This window comes from Vespa mandarinia, chromosome 5 (genome assembly GCF_050613455.1).
Source record: "Vespa mandarinia isolate Hongniang chromosome 5, ASM5061345v1, whole genome shotgun sequence".
Classification (NCBI taxonomy): Eukaryota; Metazoa; Arthropoda; class Insecta; order Hymenoptera; family Vespidae; genus Vespa; species Vespa mandarinia.
In genome coordinates, this window is record NC_140814.1 from 6132522 (window position 1) to 6158583 (window position 26062).

At 28.9% G+C, this 26062-nt stretch overlaps 7 protein-coding genes across 17 annotated transcripts in view; 3 read left to right on the top strand and 4 right to left on the bottom strand.

Annotated features, from left to right (window-relative positions):
• Positions 1–3: 3 nt before the first annotated feature.
• Positions 4–11447, top strand: stc (nuclear transcription factor, X-box binding stc). Of its 4 annotated transcripts, none has more exons than XM_035866826.2 (11): positions 4–132; positions 625–1385; positions 1463–1999; positions 2078–2251; positions 2368–2757; positions 2853–3134; positions 3201–3491; positions 3601–4064; positions 4135–4665; positions 4849–4955; positions 5028–5347. In XM_035866826.2, exons 2-11 carry the CDS (start codon positions 653–655, stop codon positions 5131–5133), a joined length of 3615 nt encoding a protein of 1204 aa, XP_035722719.1. In that variant the 5' UTR covers positions 4–132; positions 625–652; the 3' UTR covers positions 5134–5347. The 4 variants fall into 4 exon arrangements, with proteins under 4 accessions (XP_035722719.1, XP_035722720.1, XP_035722718.1 ...); XM_035866827.2 differs by having other exon boundaries at positions 42–132; positions 790–1385; XM_035866825.2 differs by lacking the exon at positions 4–132 and adding an exon at positions 11275–11447 and having other exon boundaries at positions 156–1385; positions 5028–5150.
• On the bottom strand, positions 6651–12108 carry LOC118441860 (uncharacterized). Of its 3 annotated transcripts, XM_085656868.1 has the most exons (10): positions 11845–12108; positions 11679–11733; positions 11169–11376; positions 10886–11096; positions 10519–10783; positions 10309–10458; positions 9641–10219; positions 9166–9581; positions 8879–9086; positions 6651–8799 (listed from the first exon to the last, which is right to left on the bottom strand). In XM_085656868.1, the coding sequence occupies exons 2-10, from the start codon at positions 11704–11706 to the stop codon at positions 8570–8572; spliced, it is 2295 nt and encodes a 764-aa protein (XP_085512994.1). In that variant the 5' UTR covers positions 11707–11733; positions 11845–12108; the 3' UTR covers positions 6651–8569. The 3 variants fall into 3 exon arrangements, with proteins under 3 accessions (XP_085512994.1, XP_085512995.1, XP_035722724.2); XM_085656869.1 differs by lacking the exon at positions 11679–11733; XM_035866831.2 differs by having other exon boundaries at positions 11679–12108.
• Positions 12109–12627: 519 nt separating this feature from the next.
• LOC118441870 (transmembrane protein 203) lies at positions 12628–13253 on the bottom strand. Its single transcript, XM_035866845.2, has one exon. The coding sequence runs from the start codon at positions 13251–13253 to the stop codon at positions 12840–12842; it is 414 nt and encodes a 137-aa protein (XP_035722738.1). The 3' UTR covers positions 12628–12839.
• A 79-nt stretch (positions 13254–13332) lies between these two features.
• On the bottom strand, positions 13333–14193 carry Rpp20 (ribonuclease P protein subunit p20). Its single transcript, XM_035866842.2, has 3 exons — positions 13865–14193; positions 13550–13718; positions 13333–13472 (listed from the first exon to the last, which is right to left on the bottom strand). Exons 1-3 carry the CDS (start codon positions 14042–14044, stop codon positions 13351–13353), a joined length of 471 nt encoding a protein of 156 aa, XP_035722735.1. The 5' UTR covers positions 14045–14193; the 3' UTR covers positions 13333–13350.
• Positions 14194–14237: 44 nt separating this feature from the next.
• On the top strand, positions 14238–16059 carry CstF50 (cleavage stimulation factor subunit 1 Cst50). The gene is made up of 4 exons (XM_035866833.2): positions 14238–14386; positions 14564–15464; positions 15563–15656; positions 15815–16059. Exons 1-4 carry the CDS (start codon positions 14238–14240, stop codon positions 16057–16059), a joined length of 1389 nt encoding a protein of 462 aa, XP_035722726.1.
• Positions 16060–16722: 663 nt separating this feature from the next.
• On the top strand, positions 16723–22095 carry LOC118441866 (uncharacterized). 3 transcript variants are annotated; one of them, XM_085656965.1, is made up of 4 exons: positions 16723–16905; positions 17680–17787; positions 18313–18913; positions 19232–22095. In XM_085656965.1, exons 1-3 carry the CDS (start codon positions 16849–16851, stop codon positions 18880–18882), a joined length of 735 nt encoding a protein of 244 aa, XP_085513091.1. In that variant the 5' UTR covers positions 16723–16848; the 3' UTR covers positions 18883–18913; positions 19232–22095. The 3 variants fall into 3 exon arrangements, with proteins under 3 accessions (XP_085513091.1, XP_035722731.1, XP_035722732.1); XM_035866838.2 differs by having other exon boundaries at positions 16724–16905; positions 19229–22093; XM_035866839.2 differs by lacking the exon at positions 16723–16905 and adding an exon at positions 17470–17572 and having other exon boundaries at positions 19229–22095.
• Positions 22096–24046: 1951 nt separating this feature from the next.
• Positions 24047–26062, bottom strand: part of LOC118441864 (latrophilin-like protein LAT-2) — a 42069-nt gene continuing 40053 nt past the window's right edge. Inside the window, exons 8-9 of one of the 4 annotated variants that reach the window (XR_014982237.1) lie at positions 25356–26043; positions 24047–24738 (exon numbers count right to left, since the gene is read on the bottom strand). Coding sequence is in view for 1 of the 4 variants with exons in the window: in XM_035866835.2 (XP_035722728.1) it covers positions 25987–26043 (57 nt within the window). In the remaining 3 variants the exon portion in view is untranslated. Of the gene's footprint in view, positions 24739–24815; positions 26044–26062 lie in introns of those variants that run through there. The other 3 variants (XR_004838241.2, XR_004838242.2, XM_035866835.2) reach the window with 3 other exon arrangements.

The following is a 26062-nucleotide window of genomic DNA, read 5'->3' on the forward strand; positions in this document are numbered from 1 at the left end:
TCTATGATCGACTTTCATTCTATACCACCTTAACCAATCTCTTTTACTGTAGAATGAATCTAATATCTTCAGCATTTCTAGTATTAGGTAATTAATTAATAGAAAACTTAAATTTCTCTTATAGATCGTAAGGTGAGTTTAAGTAATCTTATATTTTATTGTACGCGCAATCTGATTATTATTATTCTATAATGATTCTATCTTTAGTTTCAAAATCAATTGACAAGAAAATTGTAAAGTAGATAGGATAAATACAATTGGTCTTTAGCCTTATCTTTATTACTACAACTTTACTAGAAAGTTTGTTAGCTTGTATAAAGCTTCTACGTCTCCCGTATCTTTCTGATTATTTGTGGAAGTACAGTGAAAAAAGTAAAAAGGATAAGAATTCGTGCGTGTTACGAAATTTGTCGTAACAACGTGTAGATAACACTATTTAAAAAAAAGAAAAAAAAAGGAAAAAAAAAGAAAAAAGAAAAAAGAAAAAACTAAAGTGTTCAACACATCGATTATAAGTCAATTCTGTTATATACACTGCCAATTAAATTGTCTGCAATTTTGTTGATAACGGATTTGAAACTTTAAATAACATATATACGAACTTAAATCCCATTTATTCTTAAGGAGGCGATATTCGATTCCTTCAAACAGTATGGCCACTTGGGATGGCTCATGTCACGAACCTGAAGATTCAAATTATTTTTTTTATTCGGGTCAAAATAGTGCCATCCCTAATGTAGAAAGTTGGACTTTTTATCCCAGTAATGGGAGCAACGTTTTTTTCCATAGTACTCATGCACCATATTCGCAAAATACTTCAATGATGTTGGGACAAAGTGAACATATTGCTTCCTGTCAAACGGATGCTAACTTTTCATCAGGTTCTCTAAATTCATTGCCTTTAAGAGACACTTGCCCAGATTACTTAAATACTCCAGGCAGCGCACAAGACTGTCAAGGTAACAGTAGGTCACAGAACATGTCAACATATTATCAAAGCAATAGACAAGGGAAACGAATTAAAAATTATAAAGATAACAATAAATATGAATTTCCAAAAGAAATTAGTCGCAACACTTGTAGCATAGTTGAACATTCCAATTTACATCCTACCGCAAATGAATTTATACCACATGGAATTAAACATTATCCCAATCAAGCAAATACAAGTCTACATGTAACTAATCCAGAAGATTCTAAACCACATTTGCCACAAAAAACGTATGTTTCTGATAATGGGAGTAAATATAAAAAGAAATATAATACAAAAAAAAATAATTCATACAAATATAAAGAAATACCAGAATATAACTTTCGGCAAAGAGCTTCATTTCAAAATTCCTATAAAACACAACATGGTAGAAATTATAGAAAATATCAAAATAGTAAGTACTGGTGTATAAAGCATATATATTTATTAATAAAATAAATGATATCAATAATTAAAAAATTTTTATTTTAGCTTCTGAAGAGCCGGTAGGTATGTCTAATGATCATAGAAATAATTCAACTATTGATGAAACACAGAAGAATGACAAATTTATGAATATTAATGCAAATATCAATGCCAATAAAACTAATACACCTAATATTGAAGAGAGACATGAAATCAATGATCAAGTAAGAGCTAACAAAGAAAATGCTGGTGCCAGCAGTACTACAAGTCAAAATTGTGATTTAAGTAAAAATAATTACCAACGTCATAATACTAATTTTGGAACACAACGTATTCCTGCTAAATATAGTAGAAAAGTTACCAATAATCGCAAAATTGGTAGATATGATAATAATTATCGTGAAAGAAAAAATAACTACCAGGAGTATAATAATTATAAGGAAAAATATGAAGAAAGCAAAATAGATATTACTAAGGATAAATATAAAAACAAAGATGTGACTCAAGAAACTAAAGAAGTAGAAATTGTGAATTGGAGACAAAAGGGAGAAGGTAATGATAGAAATAATATTTCAAAACGAAAGCAGAATAAAAAACATGAAGGTAATGATAAATTATTTTTTAGTATGAAACATTTCCTACGTTTGTCAATTTACTTGAATAGTAATTGATTTTTTATAGATGATGATGCAAGCCAAAGGGAAAGATTAACAGATCAATTAAATAGAGGACAATTAGAATGTTTAGTATGCTGTGAATATATAAAACAAAATGATTATATCTGGTCTTGCTCAAACTGCTATCATGTTTTGCACTTAAAGTGTATAAAAAAGTGGGCAAAATCTTCCCAAGCAGGTACTCTCTTTTATCATACAAATAATTTCAATTATAAACAACATTAAGAAATCTTTTTTTTTTTTTTTTTTTTCTTTTTGTTCTTTTTTCTATTTTTTTCTTTTTCTTTTTTGTAGAAAATGGTTGGAGGTGTCCTGCATGCCAAAATGTAAGCACAACAATTCCCGAAGAATATTTCTGTTTTTGTGGAAAAACAAATATGCCTGAATGGAATCGCAGAGATATGGCTCATTCCTGTGGTGAAGTTTGTGGGAGATCTCGAATAAAAAATAATTGCCCTCATAAATGTACTTTGCTATGTCATCCAGGATCTTGTCCATCATGCATAGCAATGGTAACAAAAAATTGTGCTTGTGGGAAAACATCACAAACGCTACAATGTTGTGCATTAACATTATTGTTATGTGATTCTGTTTGTGGCAAAATCTTAAATTGTGGAAAGCATACATGTGAAAAGAAATGTCATCATGGGGAATGTGAGCCCTGTGATAAAATAATACAACAAGGTAATTTTACATTATTTATAACAGTATAATAAGTATAATATAGAAAGTTATACATATTATTTATAAACACACATTATGTATATTATTTATTATAGAATGTTATTGTGGGAAAAGTAAAAGAGATGTAATTTGTCAATCTAATGTACCTTCAATATATTCATGTGAAGGTACTTGTGAGAAGTTGTTAGATTGTGGAAATCATAAATGCAAAAAAACTTGTCATCCAAATTCATGTGAGTCTTGTACACTTACTCCTGAAAAAATTACAACATGTTGTTGTGGACAAACACCACTGTCAGATGAAAGAAAGACTTGTTTAGATCCAATTCCAACTTGTGAAGAAATATGTTCTAAACGTCTTAACTGTGGTCAGCCTAGTAAGTATTTTAATAATTTAATTATTCCTCTATATATGGTAATTCATATTCATTTTTTTATTCAAGGTAATCCACATACATGTAAGATAAAGTGTCATCAAGGAGAATGTCCCGAGTGTGATTTAACAACAGATGTAAAATGTCGTTGTGGTAATATGGATAGAGAAATTCCATGTAAAGATTTAACGACTAAAGCGGATGATGCACGTTGTGAAAAAAAATGTATCAAAAAGAGATCTTGTGGAAAACATAAGTGTAATCAAATGTGTTGTATTGATCTTGAGCATATTTGTCCTTTACCTTGTTCTAAAACATTAAGTTGTGGTAGACATAAATGTGAACAAACCTGCCATAAAGGTAAAAATATTTGGAATTATATTTCTATAAATGTTTAAAATCAAATAATTCCTTATTTAATTAAAGATTTGTTAAATAGAGATTTTTAATGAAAGATGTATTAATTTAGGCAGGTGTCAACCTTGCTGGCGCAGTAGTTTTGACGAATTATATTGTGAATGTGGTACAGCTGTAATATATCCTCCTGTACCCTGTGGAACTAGAAGACCCGTTTGTGATAGACCGTGTTCGCGTGATCATTCTTGTGGTCATGAAGTATTTCATAATTGCCACAGTGAACCATCATGTCCTCCATGTACTTATCTTACTGAAAAATGGTGTTATGGCAAGCATGAACTTAGAAAAGCTGTCCCATGTTATTTTAATGAAATTTCATGTGGATTATTGTGCAATAAACCTTTATTATGTGGAAGGCATAAATGTATAACTATATGCCACCCTGGATCATGTGAGAAACCAGGACAGCAATGTGTTCAACCATGTAATATATTAAGGGAATTATGTGGGCACATATGTGCTGCTCCATGTCACGAGGGAAAATGTCCTGATACACCTTGTAAAGAAATGGTCAAAGTACGTAAAATGACATAAAATATTTTAAAAATATATTTGTATATATTGCTAAATACGTTTATACTTGTAGGTAACGTGCCAATGTGGACATAGAAGTACAACTAGAGTATGTGCAGAAAATTCTAGAGAATATCAAAGAATAACTAGCAACATTTTAGCTAGTAAAATGGCTGATATGCAACTTGGTCATTCTGTTGATTTAGAAGAACTTTTTGGACCAGGAGCAAAGAAACAAAATCAACTAAAAATACTCGAATGTAGCGATGAATGTAAATTAATAGAACGAAATAGAAGATTAGCATTAGGACTTCAAATTGTTAATCCAGACTTAAGCGGAAAATTAATGCCAAGATACACTGATTATATGAAACAGTGGGCAAAAAAAGATCCTCATTTTTGTCAAATGGTGCATGAAAAACTAACGGAATTAGTTCAACTCGCAAAGACTTCTAAACAGAAGTCAAGGAGTTATTCATTTGATAGTATGAATAGAGATAAACGTCGCTTTATTCATGAATCTTGCGAACATTTTGGCTGTGAGAGTCAAGCATATGATCTAGAGCCAAAAAGAAACGTTGTTGCTACTGCTGTAAAAGATAAGGTAATACTCTTTCTTTCTCACTCTTTTGTTATTGGTACACACACACACACACACACACACACACACACACACACACAAATAGATAAATATATTTGTATACATAATATATATATATATATATATATATATATATATATATATAAAACTGTTAATACATTTTTTAATTTATTCATTGTACTACAGTGTTGGCTACCAAGTTATAGTTTATTAGAAATTGTGCAAAGAAACAATGGACAAAGGAAAGTTCCAGGTCCAATATTGAATACTTCTAAAGCTAACAATTCAACAAAGTAAGTTTGTATATTTATTCTAGTTTATAGGATAAAGTACAAATATTATGTTAATATTTAATTATATTATAGGACAATCTTAGCATTACCTATAACAAGAAGTCAGCAAATTGTACCAACTCCATCAACTTCAAAATCGCCAGAACCAGAAATAGATTATTTTGATTATAAAGGTTAAAGGTTATAAATAAGCAGGTAATTAACTATTTATATATTCAATATAATTTACTTTTTACATATCTTTTCTATAAGTTAAAAAAAAAAGTAGCAGTATGCTTATGAACTGGAACTAATAATTTTTAAGAAGAATTAATAATCGTATTTATTAATTTCATAATATTTAACAATCCATTGAAAATTAATTGATAAACAAACTGCGGAGAATTGCTAGACTGTGCAGTTTATTATTCATTCACTTTATAATCATACTTGTAAGAATATAACATTATTTTTTTGGGTGAAATTTTGATATATCTTTTAATTAGACAAATATTAATATAATCAATGATATATGATGAAAAGTTACAATGTTTTACAAGGATATGTTTAATGAGTGTTTGATAAGTTAAACAGAATTCTTAGAGATCTTATAACATAATACGTATATATAATCAAACAAATTTTCTTAGTAATACATTTATGCATAAAATAAAATTATTCATTATAATATAGTCAAATTACATAAATGAATTACATGGTGAAGGCACAGATAAAAAGGCATAAAGAAATCTGTTTAGCGTAATAAGAAATTCCTTTTGAATATAATATTTCTGTTTTATGTGTAGTTCTATGCTTGACATATAAGATTTCTATACTGTGTATTTGAGGGTAGAAAGTATGCATTTCTACATTCTGATAAATCGAGTGAGAGTAAAAAAAATACAAAAATAAAAAAAAATATATATAAATAAAAATAACTGTAGTATGATCTGCTTGATAAAAGACTTGTACGAGTTTATTCATCATTCCAATAAATATCCTTATAGAATTTCACAATTACTATTTCCTTTTAACCAAAAATCGTAAAAAAAGTATTAAAGCAAGACAATAAATCTTGGCAAAGTAGGAGATTTAATATATGTATTTTCTGTATATGATTTCATAATTGCAATTGATAATAATATTTCAAATATTTGTTTAAAAAAGATATATGTAATTCATTACTAAATTCTTATACTTTGATCATTATTTATTTTGTTTTATAATGATATAAAAGCAGGACATATTTTCAATTATTTCATTTATTTTTTGCAATTGTCTTTCATAATATAATTGTTGTAATTTATCAGCAATGTTAATTATTAAAGCTTTTTTGTGATCAGTTCGTCCCACACAACCAACATGTATGTATAGATAACACCAATACACAAGAGAGTAGAATGTGCGTATGTAAATTATTTGAATTATCAATCATAATTTTCAAGATCCAACTTATTATGGCTTCTATTATATTGTTTTCTATATATCAATTCTAATTATGTACTTTAATTAGTTGTTTCAATTAACATTTTCCAAATTTATATATTATATTTTTTTATATTCTATTCTCAGAAATTATGCAAAATTATGTTTCAACAATTATTTATTTTCTTTTCACAAAAAGATAGTAAATATATGAAAATTCAACTATAATATACTATTCTTTTATTTATCCTTTCAATGTTTATGTATTTCTTATTAAAATAATTCTACTTCTAAAGAAAAAAGCATAAATGTGTGTAATTCGAAATTATACTGCAACAAAATACATGTGTGTATATGTGTGTGTACATATATATGTTTTTTGCTTATCAATACTGTATGATAGTTATGTGGTTAATCATGTATTATAAATATGTATTACATTTCTGAAATTGTTTTGTAATTCATTTATGATTAAATGATTACGTTTGTAAAGATATTAATTGCTATTCCAATATGTTTAACATTACAATATACATAGATTTTACAATAATGAAATTTCCAATATTCACAATGAATTTTGTATCCATAAAAATAGTTTTGTGCTATATATATATTCTCATATAACTGTTTTAAGTTTAATTGAAAAGATAGATCTGTTTTATTGAACATCCAATTGTATATAAATAGCTGTTTGTTATTTATATTTGTAGGAGTACTCATGTAGAGTAAAATCTTATGTAGACAATCTCTTTGTAGACATTTGTAAGTAGATAACACGAGTATTTGGCACATTGAACATTAATGATATTTTGAACTACTAAAATCTGTCATAAATTCTACATAGACAAATACTGAGACCTTTTATGCTTCTATTAAATAACTTTTTCCTCATATATATATATATTATATAATAATTGCTCATAATTACTTGTATTGAAAAAAAAAACATTTACTTCATAACATATTAAAAAGTTTTTGACAATTTTGATATTCTTCAATATAATTTCTAAATATTTAATAAAATAAATTTATTTATCTTTAATTATATATAATATAGGGAAAAATATATTTAAATAGTAAAATTCCAAAAGAACATAAAAATTTATATGTCACATTAACCAGTCTTTCATCTCGCAGAATAAGATATTATGCAAAACTTGCATAAGCATAAAATGGTCTCCTACCCTAAATACATAAACTTTTATCACATTTAGGATCACAACACTGTTACACGTTTTCATTACTGACAAATTATTTAGACATATATCTTTAATACTAAGTAATTTTCTCAAACATGTAATAATAGGGCACTTCAAATTTGGGAACAAATTTTTACCATAATCATGAGCGCAGTGAATACTTGGTAAAAAGTCATCACTTTGTTTATTATCAGTGCCTCATTCATTATACTAATACTTTTTTTTTTTTCTTTTTTTTTTTTTTTAGAGATTCCATTAATACTTTCTATTTTAAAGTAAATTCACAAATAAAATATATCTGACTATTATATCATAAAACATATTTGTTTGACTATAATCTCTACTAATACTGTATTTGATAGAATAATGTACTCAATAAGATAATAATAACATAAAGAGTAGCAGTGTAATCGTGTTATATATATTTTAATTAAAAAAATATATATTTACCTCGAATAATATATGTATAACCAAATGAAAGCTTTATTCATTAAGTTGTATGTAAACTTGTATTATAAAGATAAAAGTTATCTTATTAGAACACACTTTTTTTTAGAATGTTGCACTGATCTATTGCTGCAATTCTACTATAGTATTTGATCATATTCTGATCTTTCTACCAGTCTATAATATTGATACTTTTTTTTTTGAGTTTCACACCCAGTTAGCATTAAAAATATAGTATCAAAATAAAATATATTTTGCAGATTCTTTGTAAAATAGAAATAACTTAGATTTCTTAAGTATGAAACAGGGTAAACAATTCAATAAAAATATATTACTGACTGTTCCGTCTAGAAACACACAATTTTTTTAAATATAAAGTTATTTATAATAAGATCTTGTTACTTAACAAGATTTAATAATATGGATTATACGTTAGTAGAAGATGGTCATACAAGAATAATCTGTAAATGTTTTAATGAAGATAGATGGTATATAAGATCATGGAAATATTCAATTTGGCATCTTGGTTCTTCAGTCTGTTATATGACTGACATGAGTATTGCTTTATATGTAAAGATTGTTACCTCGTTTCATACGTGTGCTATAATTGGGATAACTACTTAAATATTGATGACGTGGGCTTACCGATGGTTGTTTTGTTATACTTGCCATTGCACAACCCATTATGAGCTCTATGGCTCTGCACAATGTTTGATATAATAACCAAGGCCATGGCTTGGGAAATTGATTTAGCAATGGCCGTGTATCATATGTTACTGCTTCTGCTAAGAGTCCTAAATATATAATATATTTATATAATAATATATTAATAATTTCATTTCTATATAAATTAATATAAAACCGAAGTATTACCATAAGGTCCAAAAACACGAACAAGATCTATGATACACAATATGATTCCTAAAATTGCTGTAGTATATGTAACATGTAACACTCTTCGAATTTGAGATCTTCTGACAGCTGCAGTAGTGGCTTCTGGTATATGCAACGGTGTATCAGATTTAGCTCTATTCACGTATGCTATGTGATTTAGTATTGAATGCAATGTAAAATCAGTGCCCTACAAACAATTACCAAGTTATCTTTTTATATACATGTGCTGTATTTCATTTATTTGTTAACTTTATGTTTAAATGTACCGTAATTTTGCTCTCTGCTCCAGAATTTTCAGGAAGCAAATTTGTTTCAGCTGTAATTTCTTCTGATTCATCTTTATTTTTATCCGTTTTCCAAGACAAGCTTTTCTTTCGTACTTTTGTATCTTCACTTTTATTCTTTATCTTTTCATTCATTAATGCAGCTTTTTCATTACAATCCGGTTGATCTGAATCCGATTCAGACTTCTCCTGTATTTCTATTTTTTGAGGAACTATACTTTGATAATGAGTAGGACTTTTATCCAATGTTCTAATACTTATATCGCTACTACGACGATTTATAACTAATGGCTTAATTTGTGTCATTTCGGAATTTCGTCTATAGGAGAAGTCAGAATTTCTTCTTGACTCGTGTTTAGCAGATATAAAAGTGCCAATATCAGAATTACGTCGTGAACCTAAAAGTTACATATATTTAAATAATATGGTACAAATACATATGCTTTATTATAATTACCTGTAGGACTGAGATCTAAGACTTTTGGCAATCTCTGTTCAACTGGGGGTAACATTCTTCTTGGTGTTCTGTTACCAAAATCGCTATTCCTTCTCAATTTAGTGGCAAACTGAGAACTACGATTTTTTTCATGAGAAAAATCTGAACACCTTCTTAATTCTTTCGTGCTGCCAGTCGGTGTAATATTCTCAGAATGTCGTCGTGCTATTCGTTCTGGTGATTGATTTCTATTAATACTAGGAGAATATTTAGGGCTGAATTCAACACCATATTTGAAGTCAGTAATTGGTAAAACATCTTCTTCATTTACAAATTTAACACTACATTCTGAATTTCTACGTGATGAACGAGATACATCACTCCCACGTCTACTTGCTAAAGAGCTTCTTCGACTTGGACTAGAAACTGTTATTATTGGTAAATTTGCAGTTGATGGCGTAGGTGTCGGTGGTCTAACATAAACTTCAGGTACAGTAGATACTGGTTGAACAGAAGTCTCTTCACGTAAAGATGATGAAACATTGCGAGACACTTCCATTTGATCTTGTTCTTGTTTTTTAGATATTTTTAAAGAATTACCTAAAAATTAATTTTTTTTTTTTTTATTATTATTTTCAATCTTTGCGATATTAATTTGAAAGTGCCAGTAATCATATACTTCATAATACCTTTATATTCTGAATTTCCTTCAACATTGGCACTTTCATTCTCTTCTGAATCTTTGATTTTAGGACTAAATAAAGTAGGCACCAACGCAGCAGCTGCTACTGATGTTGCAAGATTGCTATATGGTGCTAGCATAGCAAGTTGCATAATGCCTAAAATATTTTAATAAAGTTGTATAGAATGATTATTTAAAATAAACGATAGAAACAAACCTTTGTGATGAGCATTAGAATTGTCTCTTGTTAACATACTACTTGGCATTGTTTTCAATAAATGCATGACTTTATAGCCTGCATGCAGAAATGTTAAATATAAAAGAATACTCCATATCAGAAATACAGTTTGCACCAAATATTTTGCCATATAACAATTATGTGATGTTAAAGCAACATCACTTACAATTACAAAAAAAAAATGTCCTGTTATAATAAGACTAAGAAATGATTCCTTTTGTATCTTTTCTGGCCCAAACTTAAGCTGGAAATTATAAAAAACATCATTGATATATGATAATACAAATAATATTAAAAAAAAAAAATAAATAAATAAATAGAGAACATTTATAATTTTCAAATGTACTTGTGTTAATTGCAAGAAGGTCAATTGTATAAGGCAAAATGCAGAAGTAATACAAGGAAATCCAATATCCCACATAGTGGACCCTATAATCTTTGGCATTATTTCTTTAAGATTATAAGGATCTATACATAAACATGCAGCCCTTGATGCACCCAATAAACATAAAAATATATTAATCGTTGACATAAAAGGGCGGCTTGATATAAGGGATCTGTAATATTAATAATTATTTATATTTTATTATAATTTCGTATTATACCTATTATAATTTATATATTGATACCTTAAATTTAAAATAGAGAAAAACGTGTAAAATCCAAGTACAAAGAAAAGGCTTGCAAATCCGTAAGTATGCAGAAGAAAAATCCATCTCAAATCTTGATTTACAGAAATCCACGATGGAGCAGTAATTAACACTCTGTCAAGAAATGCTGAGCTTGTTGAATTTGAAACACAATTCTGCGCTGATATTGGAGATGTAGTATTGATACCTAATTATAGAACAATAATTTAAGCATATGAATACAAATACTTAATGTTATTCCATTCACTTCTCACTATCACACATTTATACTAAAATTTTGTCAAATATTGTTAATATTGTATAAAAATTATTATACGATACTAATAAATAATATTTAATTAAGAAATAATAAATAATTAGTAACAGATATTGGCTTGTATTGATGTTATTATCAATAGTTTCCAGTAAATACATATATAAGTAAAAATAGTGTTCACTATCACTATTTTTACATCACAGATATATATACAATAACAAGTAAAAACTGACCACGAGTAAAATTAGTTAGCTTGTCCATCCCTTGACTGCTGACCACAGCACATCACTATATTTTATCAAATTCCTTAATTTAACATTATTGAAATAATCACTAATTTTAAAGAAATGCACAGAGAAAAGATAAATGTTTAAATGTGATACCAGCAACAGGCTTTACCCATAGAGAGAGTTTATTCACATCCCCTCTCTTAGCACAGTGATGCTCTGTCTCCCTTCAGCTAGAAATATTGATCTTGCTTGAAGAGGGTTGGAAGGGGTATTCAGGACTGCTCACGTTATAGGCCTATCAATTGTTTATACATTAGATTGAACTATTATACTGTAAAATTTATCGATTTTCGCACGCGCATACATACGTATAAATCCCATGAATGCGTTTATGTAAATGCATATAGATATTAAATGTAATATATATTCTTACATATAGGCATATTATATAACTAGTTTATATGTCAATAATATCTTTTTTAATTAAACTTTAAATATGTATTGATACGAACTTGTAGTTAATTTATAAATAACAACTTTAGTATTTTCGTTATTTGTATAAAATATTGTTATCATTATTTTTTCGTAAATGTTACTTCAAAGTCATCTTAATAAATTATAATATTTATATCTAAAAAAAAAACCTAATTCTAAATCATTCAGTTTATCTACAATCGAAATATTTCTTTCTCCATTAAACTTCAATATAAAACCAAGATATAAAACATTTCCATTAGTTTTGACATTCTTAGAACTTTCATTTGAAATGTCCTGATACATTTTTATATTGAATATATTCAATCATTTTTTTTTTTTTTTTTTTTAACTAAATAATACAATGTAGAGGTATGAAAGAATTCTGCAGTACATGTAAAACACACATTAATTATAGAGAAAATATATATAAACAATTTTATTTTAGATTTAAATAACAAACAAATATCAAGGAGTATATTATATCTATCGAATAATAGGATATGAGTATAGTTATTACTATTTAAAATTCCGTGTTATATTTGGTACCTACAACTACATGTATTCTTTGATTCTCTATAATCATACATTATATGCAAATACATTATAGGCAATATCATAAATTGCAAGTGATTGAGATGGAAATACTACTGTAGATTCAGAAATATTTGTTACATTGTTTTGTTTAGGTCAATGAAGTTGACATGCTCTAACAGCAATTAGTTGTAAAAGAATAAAAACAGGACTCAATACTTCTGAATACTCTAGAGTACTTTGCCCAGAAAGCTTTTTACATAGCAAATATTTAAATACAAATATTAATAATAATGATATTAAACTCCATAATGCTCTTAAAATGGCTACCTGAATCATTCCTTCCATATGCATACGTATGAATATGATAGCACAAAAGTATGTATTAAAACCATCTGCAATAAATAATGGCGAGAAAACAATCCACCATCCTGTATGTTCTAAGAAATAATTATCATCTAATTTTAAGGCTAATAGAATTGTAAATATTGTTAAGGAAACTAAATTTATCCATATTTCAAAAATTGTTAAACCTAACCAGTGCACTAATTCATGTAAAGAAAAAATCATTGCAATATAATAAGAAAAATAATGAAATGATCTGGAAATTCTGCTTAATGTATTCTAAATAACTGTACAAATATTGTTTGTTCTGCTAAATTGTAATTCATTTTGCTTTACACTGCAATATTCCCATTGGTTCTTTTCTGAAAACACGAATATGTATGGCAGAATTACGTCTCATTTTCACTTTATAATCATAATCATCATTAAGTGGTTCAAAGTCATCTGTAAATAAAAAGAATTAGTTTACTTTTACTATACATATATAATAATTTCTGAATGTAATTTTATGTGATATGTACCAATAAGTTCTGCAGTAGAAGTTTTAATGTCCAAGTCTAAGCTATTATGATGAATTTCTTTCAATTGAAGTGCCAAATTACATGCTCTATCTATAGCAGCACCAAGTCCATGAATTATTATTTCAGACACACCAATATTAAGCAGTTTTTCACACTTGCTTATTTGTGCCTATAACAATATTTTTCTTAATTTATAATAAAATCATATATTTATTTTTAACACTTCATTGTTATATGATATAATATGTTTATTATTAACCAAATAATATTATTGTCATAAAAACAAAATTAAGATCACATTTTAACCAAAATTACCTTAAAATCTGTTTTATTTGTCACGTATATATCCCTGTTAACTTGTCTAATTAATTTAGGTTGCCGTTTCCTTAATATATAATTACCATTTGACAATAATGTTTTTATAACGTTGTACTGAACATTACTTTTTTTCGATTTAATTTTATTTATACATTGTAGTTTATGTTCTTCGGCCATTTTGTCTAAAATTTAGACATATTACAAGTATAATTTCTATCAATATTTACTAGATATAAATAGATTTGATTGGTAGAACTTTGTGAGAGAAATAAGTCGACCAATTAAATTATCGCACAGAAAGTAGTTGGAAAACGTGACCGTAAGAAGAATCACAACAAGCAGACATAACCTCGGGTAGAAAGGTCGATTGATGGGCGTTTTTTCGAAGAATTCCGAACAAGTAACCAACATTCAGTCGCCTTCCGGAAATAAAGAAACTCATAACATTATGAAGGAACCTGACGTGGATCCAAAAAATATAATAAAAAGTAGAGAATTACTTTACAGACTTATGATCAGGTTAATAAATTTTCTAATCTTTAACTTTTAATTTATAACGATTTTGACGATGTTTTTCTAACTATTCGGTACAATTATAAAATTGTATAATTGAAATATTATTAATATGTGTACATATTTATAAGTAAATGTTAGAAACTCACATTTAATACAAACAATGTGTATTATTGATTTCAGTCAATTATTTTATGATGGTCATCAAACACTTGCCGTACAATTGTCTAACATGATTCAAGCAGAACCTCCATGTCCACCATCGGATCGATTACTTCATCTTATGTTAATTGGTGCTGCTCATGAACCAGATCGTACTAAAAAGGACACAAATAACTTATCCACATTTACTACAAGTTTTGATAATACATTGGGTCCTGGTTTAGATCTAGAATTTGAAACAGAAGCTCAAACACAAGCGCCAGAACCAGCACAATATGAAACAGCTTATGTTACTTCCCATAAAGGAAATTGTAGAGCAGGGGCTTTCTCTACAGATGGACAATTAATAGCTACTGGATCAGTGGATGCATCTATTAAAATTTTAGATGTGGATAGAATGTTAGCAAAATCTGCACCAGATGAAATGGCACCTGGTGATCAAACTGGAGGTCATCCAGTAATACGAACATTATATGATCATTTGGAAGAAGTAACATGTTTAGAATTTCATCCACGTGAACCAATACTTGTATCTGGCAGTCGTGATTTTTCTGTGAAACTATTTGACTTTAGTAAAGCAAGTGTCAAGAAGGCATTTAGAACAATTACAGATGCTGATCAAATACGGTGTTTATCATTTCATCCAACTGGTGATTTTTTGGTAGTAGGAACTAATCATCCAGTTGTAAGGTTATATGATGTGAACACAGCTCAATGTTTTGTGTGCAGTATACCTAATCATCAACATACAGCTGGAATAACTAGTATAAAGTATTCTCCAGATGCAAAAACATATGCATCAGCTGGTAAAGATGGAAGTATTAAATTGTGGGATGGTGTTTCAAATCGTTGCATAAATACTTTTGTTAAAGCGCATGATGGTTATGAAGTATGTTCAGTGACATTTACAAGAAATGGAAAGGTAATTCTTTTAAAATATTGTTTGTGTCCTAATAAAATAAGTGCACAATGTTTTAATAATATTTGACTACAATATGATATTGCAACTATAAATTTCAGTATTTATTGTCTTCTGGAAAAGATTCTTTGATAAAATTATGGGAATTGTCAACAAGTAGATGCTTAATAGCATATACTGGAGCTGGTACAACAGGTAAAAATATACATTTTAAATTACTTGAAAATTTGTCTTCATAACTTTAATATTTATTTATCTTTAATATTTATAAATATAGATATACAAAACTATTTAATGAATAAATATCTACACCAACTGAAGGTATGCATTGACCATTACATTGTATTCTGCAGGTAAACAAGAACATAAAGCACAAGCAATTTTTAATCACACAGAAGATTATGTAATGTTTCCTGATGAAGCTACTACATCCTTGTGTGCTTGGAATTCTCGAAATGCATCAAGAAAACAGTTATTATCTTTAGGTCATAATGGGCCTGTAAGGTTAATTGTTCACTCACCAACTGCACCCGCATTTTTGACATGTAGTGATGATTTTAGAGCAAGATTCTGGTTCAGAAGAATGCCAACTCATTAAATATTTATAGTAGATCTTCGTTTAATATGGCAGGTACATTCCGTGTTATGCAAGATTTATTATTCAAATGATGTGCAAATACGTTGCCAATTATAAAAAAAAAGGACTATACGAAAATTACCGTAATGTATTTATTACATCATATAAATGTCACGTTATACGAAGTTCTACTATATATTAGAAAATTTTTATGAACACATACATATTGTTTATAATTTTCTAATTTTTTAAGAAAAGCTAAAGTGAAGCAATCAAGTTTGATTTGAACTGTGCTTTTAGTATTTTAATGATTGTATATATTTATTTGATATTATGTTAAAATGAAAATGATAGCGATTCATTTTGCTATCGTTCTATTAGTTTGTATATATGAAAAGTATGATGAAAATTTAAAAATTATTTATTTAAGTAAATAATATGAATATAAGATATTTATAATTCAAGCATAATGTTAAAAGAAAAGCAAATAGTATAAAATATTTGCAATCAGGTAAGTGAAAAATAGAAACGTATGCTTTTTGTCCTTTTGTAAATTAAATTAGATACGACGTCACTTAAAAGAATGTTATATTTAAACCTTCCGGGCGTATATTACGTCGCTACGCGTACAATTTAATATTCGATCACAAGGCGGCGCTATGAACTCCCGCTCTGAGTTTGACGATATCACGTGACCCACGCTAACCGCCATCTTTGCTTATCGTATAAACAGTGCGACCGGGCTCAGCGCGAATTCTTGTAGAGAAATCATCGTTTTCCAGTGTTCTTAAGTGATTCAAGTACGGAGAAATGTCTGATATCAAGGCAGAAAGCAAGAATGATAACAGCATCGATGATGTACCCAAGGTAAGAGATCGAAAGTATATGAAAGACCTTCGTCAAGTCGAGTTTTCATGCCAAGGCGGCGTGCGGTTCCCTGAAATACGGTATGACGCTGTATATCTCGAAAATTCTAAGCGTGTCGTGTGTTACGCATGAGGAATCCTATTTGTAAAGCGATTTAGCAGAATACGAAAAAGTATACATAGTTGAAACGTGACCTTTGTCGCGTATGGCTACACATTCAGTGATTTTTCAAAGCTGCGCCGTTTGTCCTTCATTGGTAAAAATGGTGGATGTTTTTTATTTGTGATTCTCGTGACGAGGAGAGTCGCTGCTCGCATGCCGGCGAGTCAGTGTGAAAAAGGCGGGAAATGGTCGAACCGACGGATGATTACACTTGCCACGCGCTTCTGAACGTTATGGAATTCCATCCTTTTCGACACGGCATGAATGAAATTGTGGTACTGAAGAAGTGTGAATGTGGTGATGTATGGCAAAATGGCGGGAAACTCAAACAAAACTCTACAAATCCCGGGCAGTTCAACGTTCCTTGATAATCTTATCACTCGCGTAATTATCGTCATACTGTAAAAATTTTTCTTTCATTCTTAGCGTTATAACTCTTCGATGCTTTGCGCTTTCTACGTAAGAAATTCTAATTTTTCTACGTTGCGAAATGCATTGGGAACAAGTGCGTGCCTACCTTGTATGAATAATGCGATAAGTGAACGATTTATGATATAGACGTGTTATGTCTTTTTTCTTTCTTTTTTATTTTTTTTTGTTTTGTTTTTTTAGGATCAATCAGCAGAAGAAAAATCAACACCAACTAAAAACAGACGTGGTGGTACGAAAAGACTTTCTACATTTGAGAGAGCAGCGCAAGAAAGTAAAGAAATTACGAAGGTGCGAGTTCATCTCTTATTGAAATATCATTTTTCTAAAAAAAATTCAGCAAGCATTCAGTCCTCTATCCTTTGCTTGTTTCCCTCCATTTAGTTTTCCTTTTAGCTGTGTGTGCTTACGTGAGCAAAGAAGAGTGAAGGAGTGGGGGTAATATGCTCTGGTAAAGATTGGGAAGGGAAGGGGAGTGCGAATAGCGGGGATATATTCTACCAATTAGAATATAGGCGCCAAATATAAATAAGTTGTCTACATTTTATTTTTATTATTTTTAATAATTTTTTTGTTTTATATATATATAAATATATTTTTTTAAATCTTATTAATAGACTATATATATATATATATATATATATATATATATATATAAATAGATTTATATATATATAAGGTGTTTTCAAATCACTTATATTCTCTCTTTGTTCTTATATTTCAATGTTATTAACAACATTTGTATCATATTTTAATATTATATTTTAATGATAGAAAACAATTATATTTTACTTATTTATAGAATTTATTTTATAGAATTTAAATCCACCAACTGGAGAAATGGAAGGTAGAAGACGTACTCGCAGCTCAGCTCGTGGTTTGACATCATCATTACCAATACCATCACCGCCAAAGAAAGAAAAAAGAGAGCCAGCAACTCCAAGAGGTACTGGACGTGGACGTGGACGTCCCAAAAGACAAGAGAAAAATAATGAGAATAATACGGACGAAGAGGCTGCAAATAATAAAAGTGAAAAACATTCTGAGGAAGAATCTTCAAAAATGGAAGTTGAGGAAAGTAAAGAAAGTAAAGACACAGAAGCAATGGAAAGTGAAGACAAAACTACAGAGGAGGTAGAGAGTAAAGATACCACTGATAAATTGCCTGATACAAATTCCAAGGAAGACAAAGGAACGGAAGAATCAGAGAATTCTGCTGAAGAGTCTAAAAGCATTGGTGTCAGTGAAGAAAAGAAAGATGAGGACATTAAGGACAGTTCAGACTCGAGTCAAGATGCGACAGATTCTACGGCAGAAGCACCACCATCTTCATCAGAATCCCAAAATCCCTCTAACATCACTCCTTCTGATGAAAATAAGGAATAACCTTCTTCCGCCTATTTTACCACTCTCTCATGTAAGTTTTGTTTTATTATTCTATATTTTTAATTATTTTATAAAGTTAATCTTACTTATAGTATATATATAATTTATGGGAGAAAACAGTATTATATTTAACAAAATTTTATGCCTTTATGATGCTCAATCAAAAAGTAAAATTTAAATTTTATTTAATACACTAATAATAATATTTAAAGTTCAATGGTTTATTTTCACTAGTTGATTTGTACTGATTCGATAACGATGATATTAAATGCAATTTGTTGAACGAACTTTTAAAAAATTGTTTATAAATTATAACAGAATTATAAAACATGTTCTTTTACTCTAGCAGGTACCAAGGCGGCGCACACATTGGGGTATACAAATCCAGGCCCCAGGTCTATTCTAACTAATTGACACCTTGTTGTCAATCGTTATTCTAATCAGCGCATCTTGTTATCAGTTAATACAATGATTTGACACTCAGACATATTTGTTTGAATTATTCGTAACAGTAAAAAATACTTTATTTATATGTACTTCTCGATACATATAGCTTTTTTAATTGGATTTTATTTGTTATAGATGAAAACACCTTTGCGTTGATTAGACAGTGATTGCAATTAAAGGTGTGGAGCATATGTTGTTCATGTACAATGATAATATTATTGTAAAATATATTTAATATGGACTTATATAGAGAGAAGTTGATTTCAAATCAGAACTGAAGTAGAAGTATTAAAAACGGCCTTCTATTCAGATCTGATATGAAAATAACTGAAATTAATTCGTACATAGCAAATTACTGTAATATCTTACTTATATAAATGATGACTGAATGATACGGAATATATGAGAATTATGGTGAATTGATTTCTCTTTTGCATGGAATGCAGAAATAAACTTTCTGAGAAACGTGTGGGAACGTAATCTATTATGTGTCCTTCCTTTTGTAATGTTACTAATGTTAACCAATCTTTTATTCACTTCTATTCTTTTTATGTGACTAACGCTTCTATAAAACATGTATTTTATTATAGTATTATAATATTTGTTTTTGAACAAAATATAAATTTATAATTTAAATTTCTCTAGTTTCAAATTTAATTTTTGCTAAATTGTACAATAAGCGTCATGTTTATAAAAGATCTAACAACAGGCTTATATTTTATTTCTACTGGTCCATTATTAAATATGTTAATATTATTGTGTGTGTATTTGAACGGTTGTGAATGTACAGATAGATTATATGATTAATACAATATATTTAGAAAATCCACACTTGATGAGACACCAATAACATGAATTTAAAGAAACACTGTAAAGTATAATCATGTGCAATGGGATGAATATTTAAGTTTAAAGGCATATAGATCGTACAGTGGAGTCTTACAATTAGAATTTAATATTGTTATTTTATATTGCAGGACTCTCAGATCTCTGTAAGTTTGTCTATTACTTTGCAACAATATTGTAGTGGTTGTAAAAAGAATTTATTTAAATTGTGTACCTTTAAGTACTGTGGATAAACTTTGTCATTCCATGTTTCCTTGTCTCTTTTTCTTTTCTTTTTTTTTTTTTTTTTTCTTCTTATCATGAAAGATATTTCACGTATTTGACAAGAAATTTTTGAATTGGAAAAATTAAAGTCAAATGTCATGCATGTGTAAATAATTGATATAGCTGTGTGTGGCAATTGACTTTATCTTTATTGTCTTATAAAACCACAGTTGCATAAGTACTCTATTGTATAGTATGAGCGTAGATTAATGTTTTACTAACTAAATCAAAACAGATCGTATAGTAGCGAGACACGTTAATACGTTTTTTAAACCTATAGAATAATAAATAATTTAGAGAGAATGTGGAATGAAGTGCACAGTGGTTTGATATTAAGACTTTTACAATACAATACTCTGATCAAAATAAAAATATAAATAAGTAATATTTCGAAAATGAAAACTACAATCTGATCATAAGTGTTTCAAATTGAGTAATAATTACTTATTAACTTTTTTTTTATATTTTGCACAAATTTAATTACTTTACCCTAAAATTCTAAATAGCCTTTTGTGCTTAGTATTGTTCAATGTAGAAAACATGTTCCTTTTTTAATAGCTACACTCAATGGATATGTTGTATTTCATTAGCTTTCTATAAATTTATCATTGTATTGTTAACAGATAAATTATATTAAAAACAATAATTATGTATCTTATAATACATATTATTCAGATGCTCAATATCTTACATTATAAAATATTAAAATGTGAATTCAGTACAAGTATGGAAACAAGCTCAAAACTCTATCCAACATATAAGCTCTTAAAATATTGTCTAAGATTTGAAAACATGTCACAAATTTAATATTGGAGGGTAAGTTTTAGTGTCTCGTTGAGTGCGGCTTAGAATTAGTGTGTATATATATATATATGCATATGTATATATGCATATATATATATACACATATTAGATAAATAATTGATATGCTAAAAGCAGTGAATTTATGAGCTTGTCCTCTAATAGATATATCTTTTATAAGGCAAGCATTACAAGATATATGAAACAAATATTAGCATTTTATCTTATTATTAATAGCGAAGGTAATACAAATTATTAAGAATTAAATTGTGAATGTAAGACAGGCAATAGTTTTTATACTGTGTATCTCTTGGTTCGGGTCAAATTTTATAGTGAATTTATTGTGTAGCTTATGCAGTGACATGCAATTGTTTATAATTCTTCCTAGATACACCATAGAGTGTGTGTATCTAAGTGCTCATATAATCTATTACTCTATTGCTACTTCTATTATAATAAGACCTCAAAATGCAAATGATTGCGGTTATCATGGGGAGATTTGATCGACTTTTGTAATAAAACTGCTTCAATCAATAAAATCAATAAAACCTGTATGATAATACACTTAGTATATACGATCTGTTTTTCAAAGTTCATTTGGTTTTAAAAAATAATATATCGCGCGAACAGTTAATTGTAATACTATCATTAAGAAATTTATTATTGATGATAAAAGGAATTAATAATCGGTTTGATTACTAATGTACTTATGCGCGCGAAGAGAAGCTATATGAGATAATACAAAAAATTGTACAGTAAAATGCTCATTACATATGTATTGGGATCATTTAAAAAAAAAAATAATAATAATAAATAGAGAGAAGGAGATATATGTAAACAGAAATAGAAAAAAAAAATTGAAATTTCATGGAATTTTAATAAGCAGTTACGTTATTCATATCAATTCATATCAATTTATATCAATTTATGTTAAGTACACAATTAAGTCATTCTGTACTCGACATGCAATGGTATGGCCATCTAACGGTGTACCAACGATTGTAGATAAAAGTTACAGATATGCCGTTAGATGGATGTAGTTGTATTTGCTGATCTTTTTCTATGCTCATGTGGTAACATCATTTCATCTTGACGTGAAAATATTAAAAAAATTTGTTTATTTATTTATTTATTTATTTTTTTTTTTCAAATATATGTGAAGCTCAAAATGATCATTTTTTATCTGTCTGTAGCGAATTGTATCTTACGATAAAAAAATATTGATATTGTACGAAAACATATATATAAGTCATGTAACCTAAGGCGTATTTGCTTATTGTTAATGCACCGCTTGTTTGTTTTCAGAGTTCTTTGCACGAAAGATTTGTTTAATTTAACTTGTGCATTATTAGTAGTTAATAATTTTGATGATAAAAAAAAAAAAAGAATAGAAATTCGATTAATTATTTAAGCCATTATATATTCATTGGCCTACAAAACTTATTCCCGGAATTAAACCTCGTCAACCGCATTCTTTTAAATTGCAACAATTGAATTTTTGCAACTCTTGAATCTGAGTCGCTCAATGATGAATTTTAGTTTCGAAAACTAATCAAATATTTTTGTACTGTACTCGCGAATATTTAAATTGGTTACAAGCAAATATAGCTGATTAAAAATATTAATTCCGAACTTTCCATAATTAATGAAATTATGAAGTTCTTTCCGATATCGCTGAATAAACTAAATTATATATTTTTATTTTTAATAAATGAGTAAATACGAAATTCTAAAATTCTACAATTTGACTCTCTAATCCGTTTCTTGGTATAAAAATTATCTGCTGTTTTTTTCTTTCTTCCAGAAACAAAAGACATTAGTAGAAGAGATAAAACGAAGGAAAATATAAGAAAAATGTATAATCATCGATGAATTTGACAAATAAATGGAGGTATATTTATCGATATACCTTATCATCGTTAGGAAAAAGAATTAAACGATAAGTGAAACTGAAAGAAATCTATTATATTATTGTATATACTATTGAAAATGTCGCACGACTTACCTGCATCGCAAGCTTGTCATTTTTCTTACGCTGTGATTAACAAAGGATCGTAAGTATTAGCCATTCTAAATGTAAATTAGTTTTAAAATATCAAAATGAAAAAAAAAACAGAAATGAAGTAGTTTAAATGAATAAAATAAAATCGGATATGATTTATCAATGATATATTAATGGTCGGTAATTAACTAGCGATGCAATTAAAATGACATAAAACGTAAAATCCTCTTTTATGGTGTAATTCATTTCTACGGATTCTCGTTTCTCTTAATTAATGTTTGGGATTTATTTAACAAATGATCGAGAGTAATACTATATTTTATCCATTTATCGTTTTTATGTCCTCGATCACGCATATATTTAGCGTACAAATATGATTTCAATCATATTTTCTGGTGTCCCCGTTTAATCTATCTATGGTACGTTATCAGCCCTTATAAACACGCGGTAAATAGGTTTTAATTCACGCTCGAACGATACACGGTACGTTCGAAATTAATCTCTCACTAAGTCAAGCAACGAAGTGATTTTCACTCTTGGTTCAACCGGCCCCGTTATTAATCGGCTCTGAAAGTGACACGAGAAGTTTTAGAATGTGCTATCACGTATGTTGATTTCATTTATACTTATAAAGGGGTGTAATCGTAATATTCTTGAAGCAAATCGATATTTAAATCGTACACGAGGAATATTTATAAAAAAAAAAAAAAATTGTCTAAAATCTATCATCATTCATTGTAAATATATATATATATATATATATATATATATATATATATATATATATATATTATTTTTCTCGCTTAAGGATATGGGAAAAAGTAGTTTGTGTATCAGCGAGACGGTTCGAGGTTTGGTGGCTCCAGACTTCCTGGCATCAACAAAGCGAAGATCAATTGGCGAGCTCTTGGTTACGTTCTTTCTTCTTTCGTTAACGCGTTAACTTTACGATCAATAATCAAATTATCTAATTATCCAATTGTTGCAGTCAATCGTAACTAACCTAATTTAATTTAAATTTATATTTACGCTATTAATTTAACAATAATTTCTTTCTTTCGAAAACAAATCTTCAGCATATACACAAACAGAATATTAGATATAAACTGTGAAAGAAAAAGAAATGACTTATTAAAGAAAACGATGAGATGCTATACCGTCAAACTATCGCGAGTCGGCGGTGCAACAAAGTGGACCAAGTGAAATGGATGCACTTCGTTGCGTCGCCTCGTCGGTGCGCGGTGGTCGTTTCCGATAATTAAACGTCAGGATGGTCACGGGACGAAGGGAGATGACACGGATAGTCGACTCGTTCGAAAGGCACTAAGCCTTCGACCTCTCCCCGATGAGCTAGAGAGCTCGTCATTGGCTCTTCTTGTTTTTGTCGGGAAGAACATAGCAGGTGATGTTATCGTTTCTTTTTCCATTTCTTTATCTTCCTTCTCCTTCTTTATTTTATATTTTTATTTTTAATTTGTATTTTCCATAGAGGCCGTCTTCATCAGTCAAAGGAATCGATTTCAATGATCCAGGTACATTGAAAAGATTTCAAAATATTTATTCCGTATGTATGTATGTATATGTGGATTATATGCGATTATAAGACTACGCGCGTGCATGATTATTATTATTATTATTATTATTATTATTATTATTATTATTATTATTATTATTATTATTATTATTATTATTATTATTATTATTATTATTAGTAGTAGTAGTAGTAGTAGTAGTAGTAGTAGTAGAAGTTGTAGTAGTTGTAGTAGTAGTAGTAATATTATTATTATTAATATTGGTTGTTGTTGTTGCTGTAGTTGTTGTTACGTATTAATGCGATCTTGGGTAGATTTCTCGCTGCAGAGAATGTTAATTGTATCTCCCACAAACAGAATGTCGACCGCAAGATCGGCCACCAAGGAATCGCAGGATAGCAGCCTGTGGATCATTCAATACATAACTCGATACTTGTGTCGTTCAATGTTGATCGATCAGCATTTAATATATTTTTCTTCTTGGCGATACGCACATATACGAGCTTCCAGCGATTCTTGGTTGTATAAGGGTGAGAAGAAGAAGAAGAAAAAAAAAAGAAAAAGAAAATATTCAAACTTACGTCGATATTCAAATGATGATATGTTCTTCAGCCTAAAGGATTGATCTATCTATCATTCTCACTCGCGTTAAATCGTACAAAAATGCGCGATTTCGTTGAAAACGCTAATAATTTATTTTTACGTTCCTTCTAATGTCCATTTTGAAAATACCTGTAAGAAACGCAAGAAATCTGTAAGAAGCTTTTGCGTTTTGTTCCATACTCTTCAATTGGATGTTGTGATCTGAAAAAAGTATTAAACATGATAAAACAGACAGACCATTTTTAACGATCTTTCGTTAGAAGCAATTGTTGATATTCTGGCCTATAATATTTCTTCGTATCTCTTTTTGTTAGTTAAATCATCGATACGTGGAAGGTCAGGGTAACGAACTCGTAAGTGAACTGTGAACTAATCTTGATGTAAAAATAGCGACGATGCGTGGACGACACGATCTATCTCCGTAACTTCCTTTCCTCCTTCCTTCTCACAAGGTATGTTCACTCGATACTATCTCTCTCTCTCCCTCCCTCTCTCTCTCTCTCTCTCTCACACACACACACTCTCTTTCTCACTCTCTCTTTATTTCTCTCTGTTCCATCCGTTGTTAAAATGAGACCGTCTAGATTGAAACCTACAGAGGAATTCGATCTAGACTGGATCGGGTGCAGGTGCGAGCAGCTGCATACTACTACTCGACTTGGTGATCTGTAAATTTAAAGATTCT

Bases quoted from the DNA above. Each gene is read 5' to 3' on its own strand.
- LOC118441860 (XM_085656868.1), bottom strand. From the start codon at position 11,706: ATGGACAAGCTAACTAATTTTACTCGTG. The intron at 10,784-10,885 runs GTACATTTGAAA...TATAATTTCCAG, and splicing joins CCTTCTTGCAATTAACACAA to CTTAAGTTTGGGCCAGAAAA. The intron at 10,459-10,518 runs GTTTGTTTCTAT...AAAATATTTTAG, and splicing joins TTCTAATGCTCATCACAAAG to GCATTATGCAACTTGCTATG.
- LOC118441870 (XM_035866845.2), bottom strand. From the start codon at position 13,253: ATGATTTTTTCTTTACATGAATTAGTGCACTGGTTAGGTTTAACAATT.
- Rpp20 (XM_035866842.2), bottom strand. From the start codon at position 14,044: ATGGCCGAAGAACATAAACTACAATGTATAAATAAAATTAAATCGAAA. The intron at 13,719-13,864 runs GTAATTTTGGTT...ATATTGTTATAG, and splicing joins CAAATAAAACAGATTTTAAG to GCACAAATAAGCAAGTGTGA. The intron at 13,473-13,549 runs GTACATATCACA...TTTTATTTACAG, and splicing joins TTCTACTGCAGAACTTATTG to ATGACTTTGAACCACTTAAT.
- stc (XM_035866826.2), top strand. From the start codon at position 653: ATGGCCACTTGGGATGGCTCATGTCACGAACCTGAAGATTCAAATTAT. The intron at 3,492-3,600 runs GTAAAAATATTT...GTATTAATTTAG, and splicing joins TGAACAAACCTGCCATAAAG to GCAGGTGTCAACCTTGCTGG. The intron at 4,666-4,848 runs GTAATACTCTTT...ATTGTACTACAG, and splicing joins CTACTGCTGTAAAAGATAAG to TGTTGGCTACCAAGTTATAG.
- LOC118441866 (XM_085656965.1), top strand. From the start codon at position 16,849: ATGTCTGATATCAAGGCAGAAAGCAAGAATGATAACAGCATCGATGAT. The intron at 16,906-17,679 runs GTAAGAGATCGA...TTGTTTTTTTAG, and splicing joins GCATCGATGATGTACCCAAG to GATCAATCAGCAGAAGAAAA. The intron at 17,788-18,312 runs GTGCGAGTTCAT...TTTATTTTATAG, and splicing joins AAAGTAAAGAAATTACGAAG to AATTTAAATCCACCAACTGG.
- CstF50 (XM_035866833.2), top strand. From the start codon at position 14,238: ATGGGCGTTTTTTCGAAGAATTCCGAACAAGTAACCAACATTCAGTCG. The intron at 15,465-15,562 runs GTAATTCTTTTA...TATAAATTTCAG, and splicing joins CATTTACAAGAAATGGAAAG to TATTTATTGTCTTCTGGAAA. The intron at 15,657-15,814 runs GTAAAAATATAC...TGTATTCTGCAG, and splicing joins TACTGGAGCTGGTACAACAG to GTAAACAAGAACATAAAGCA.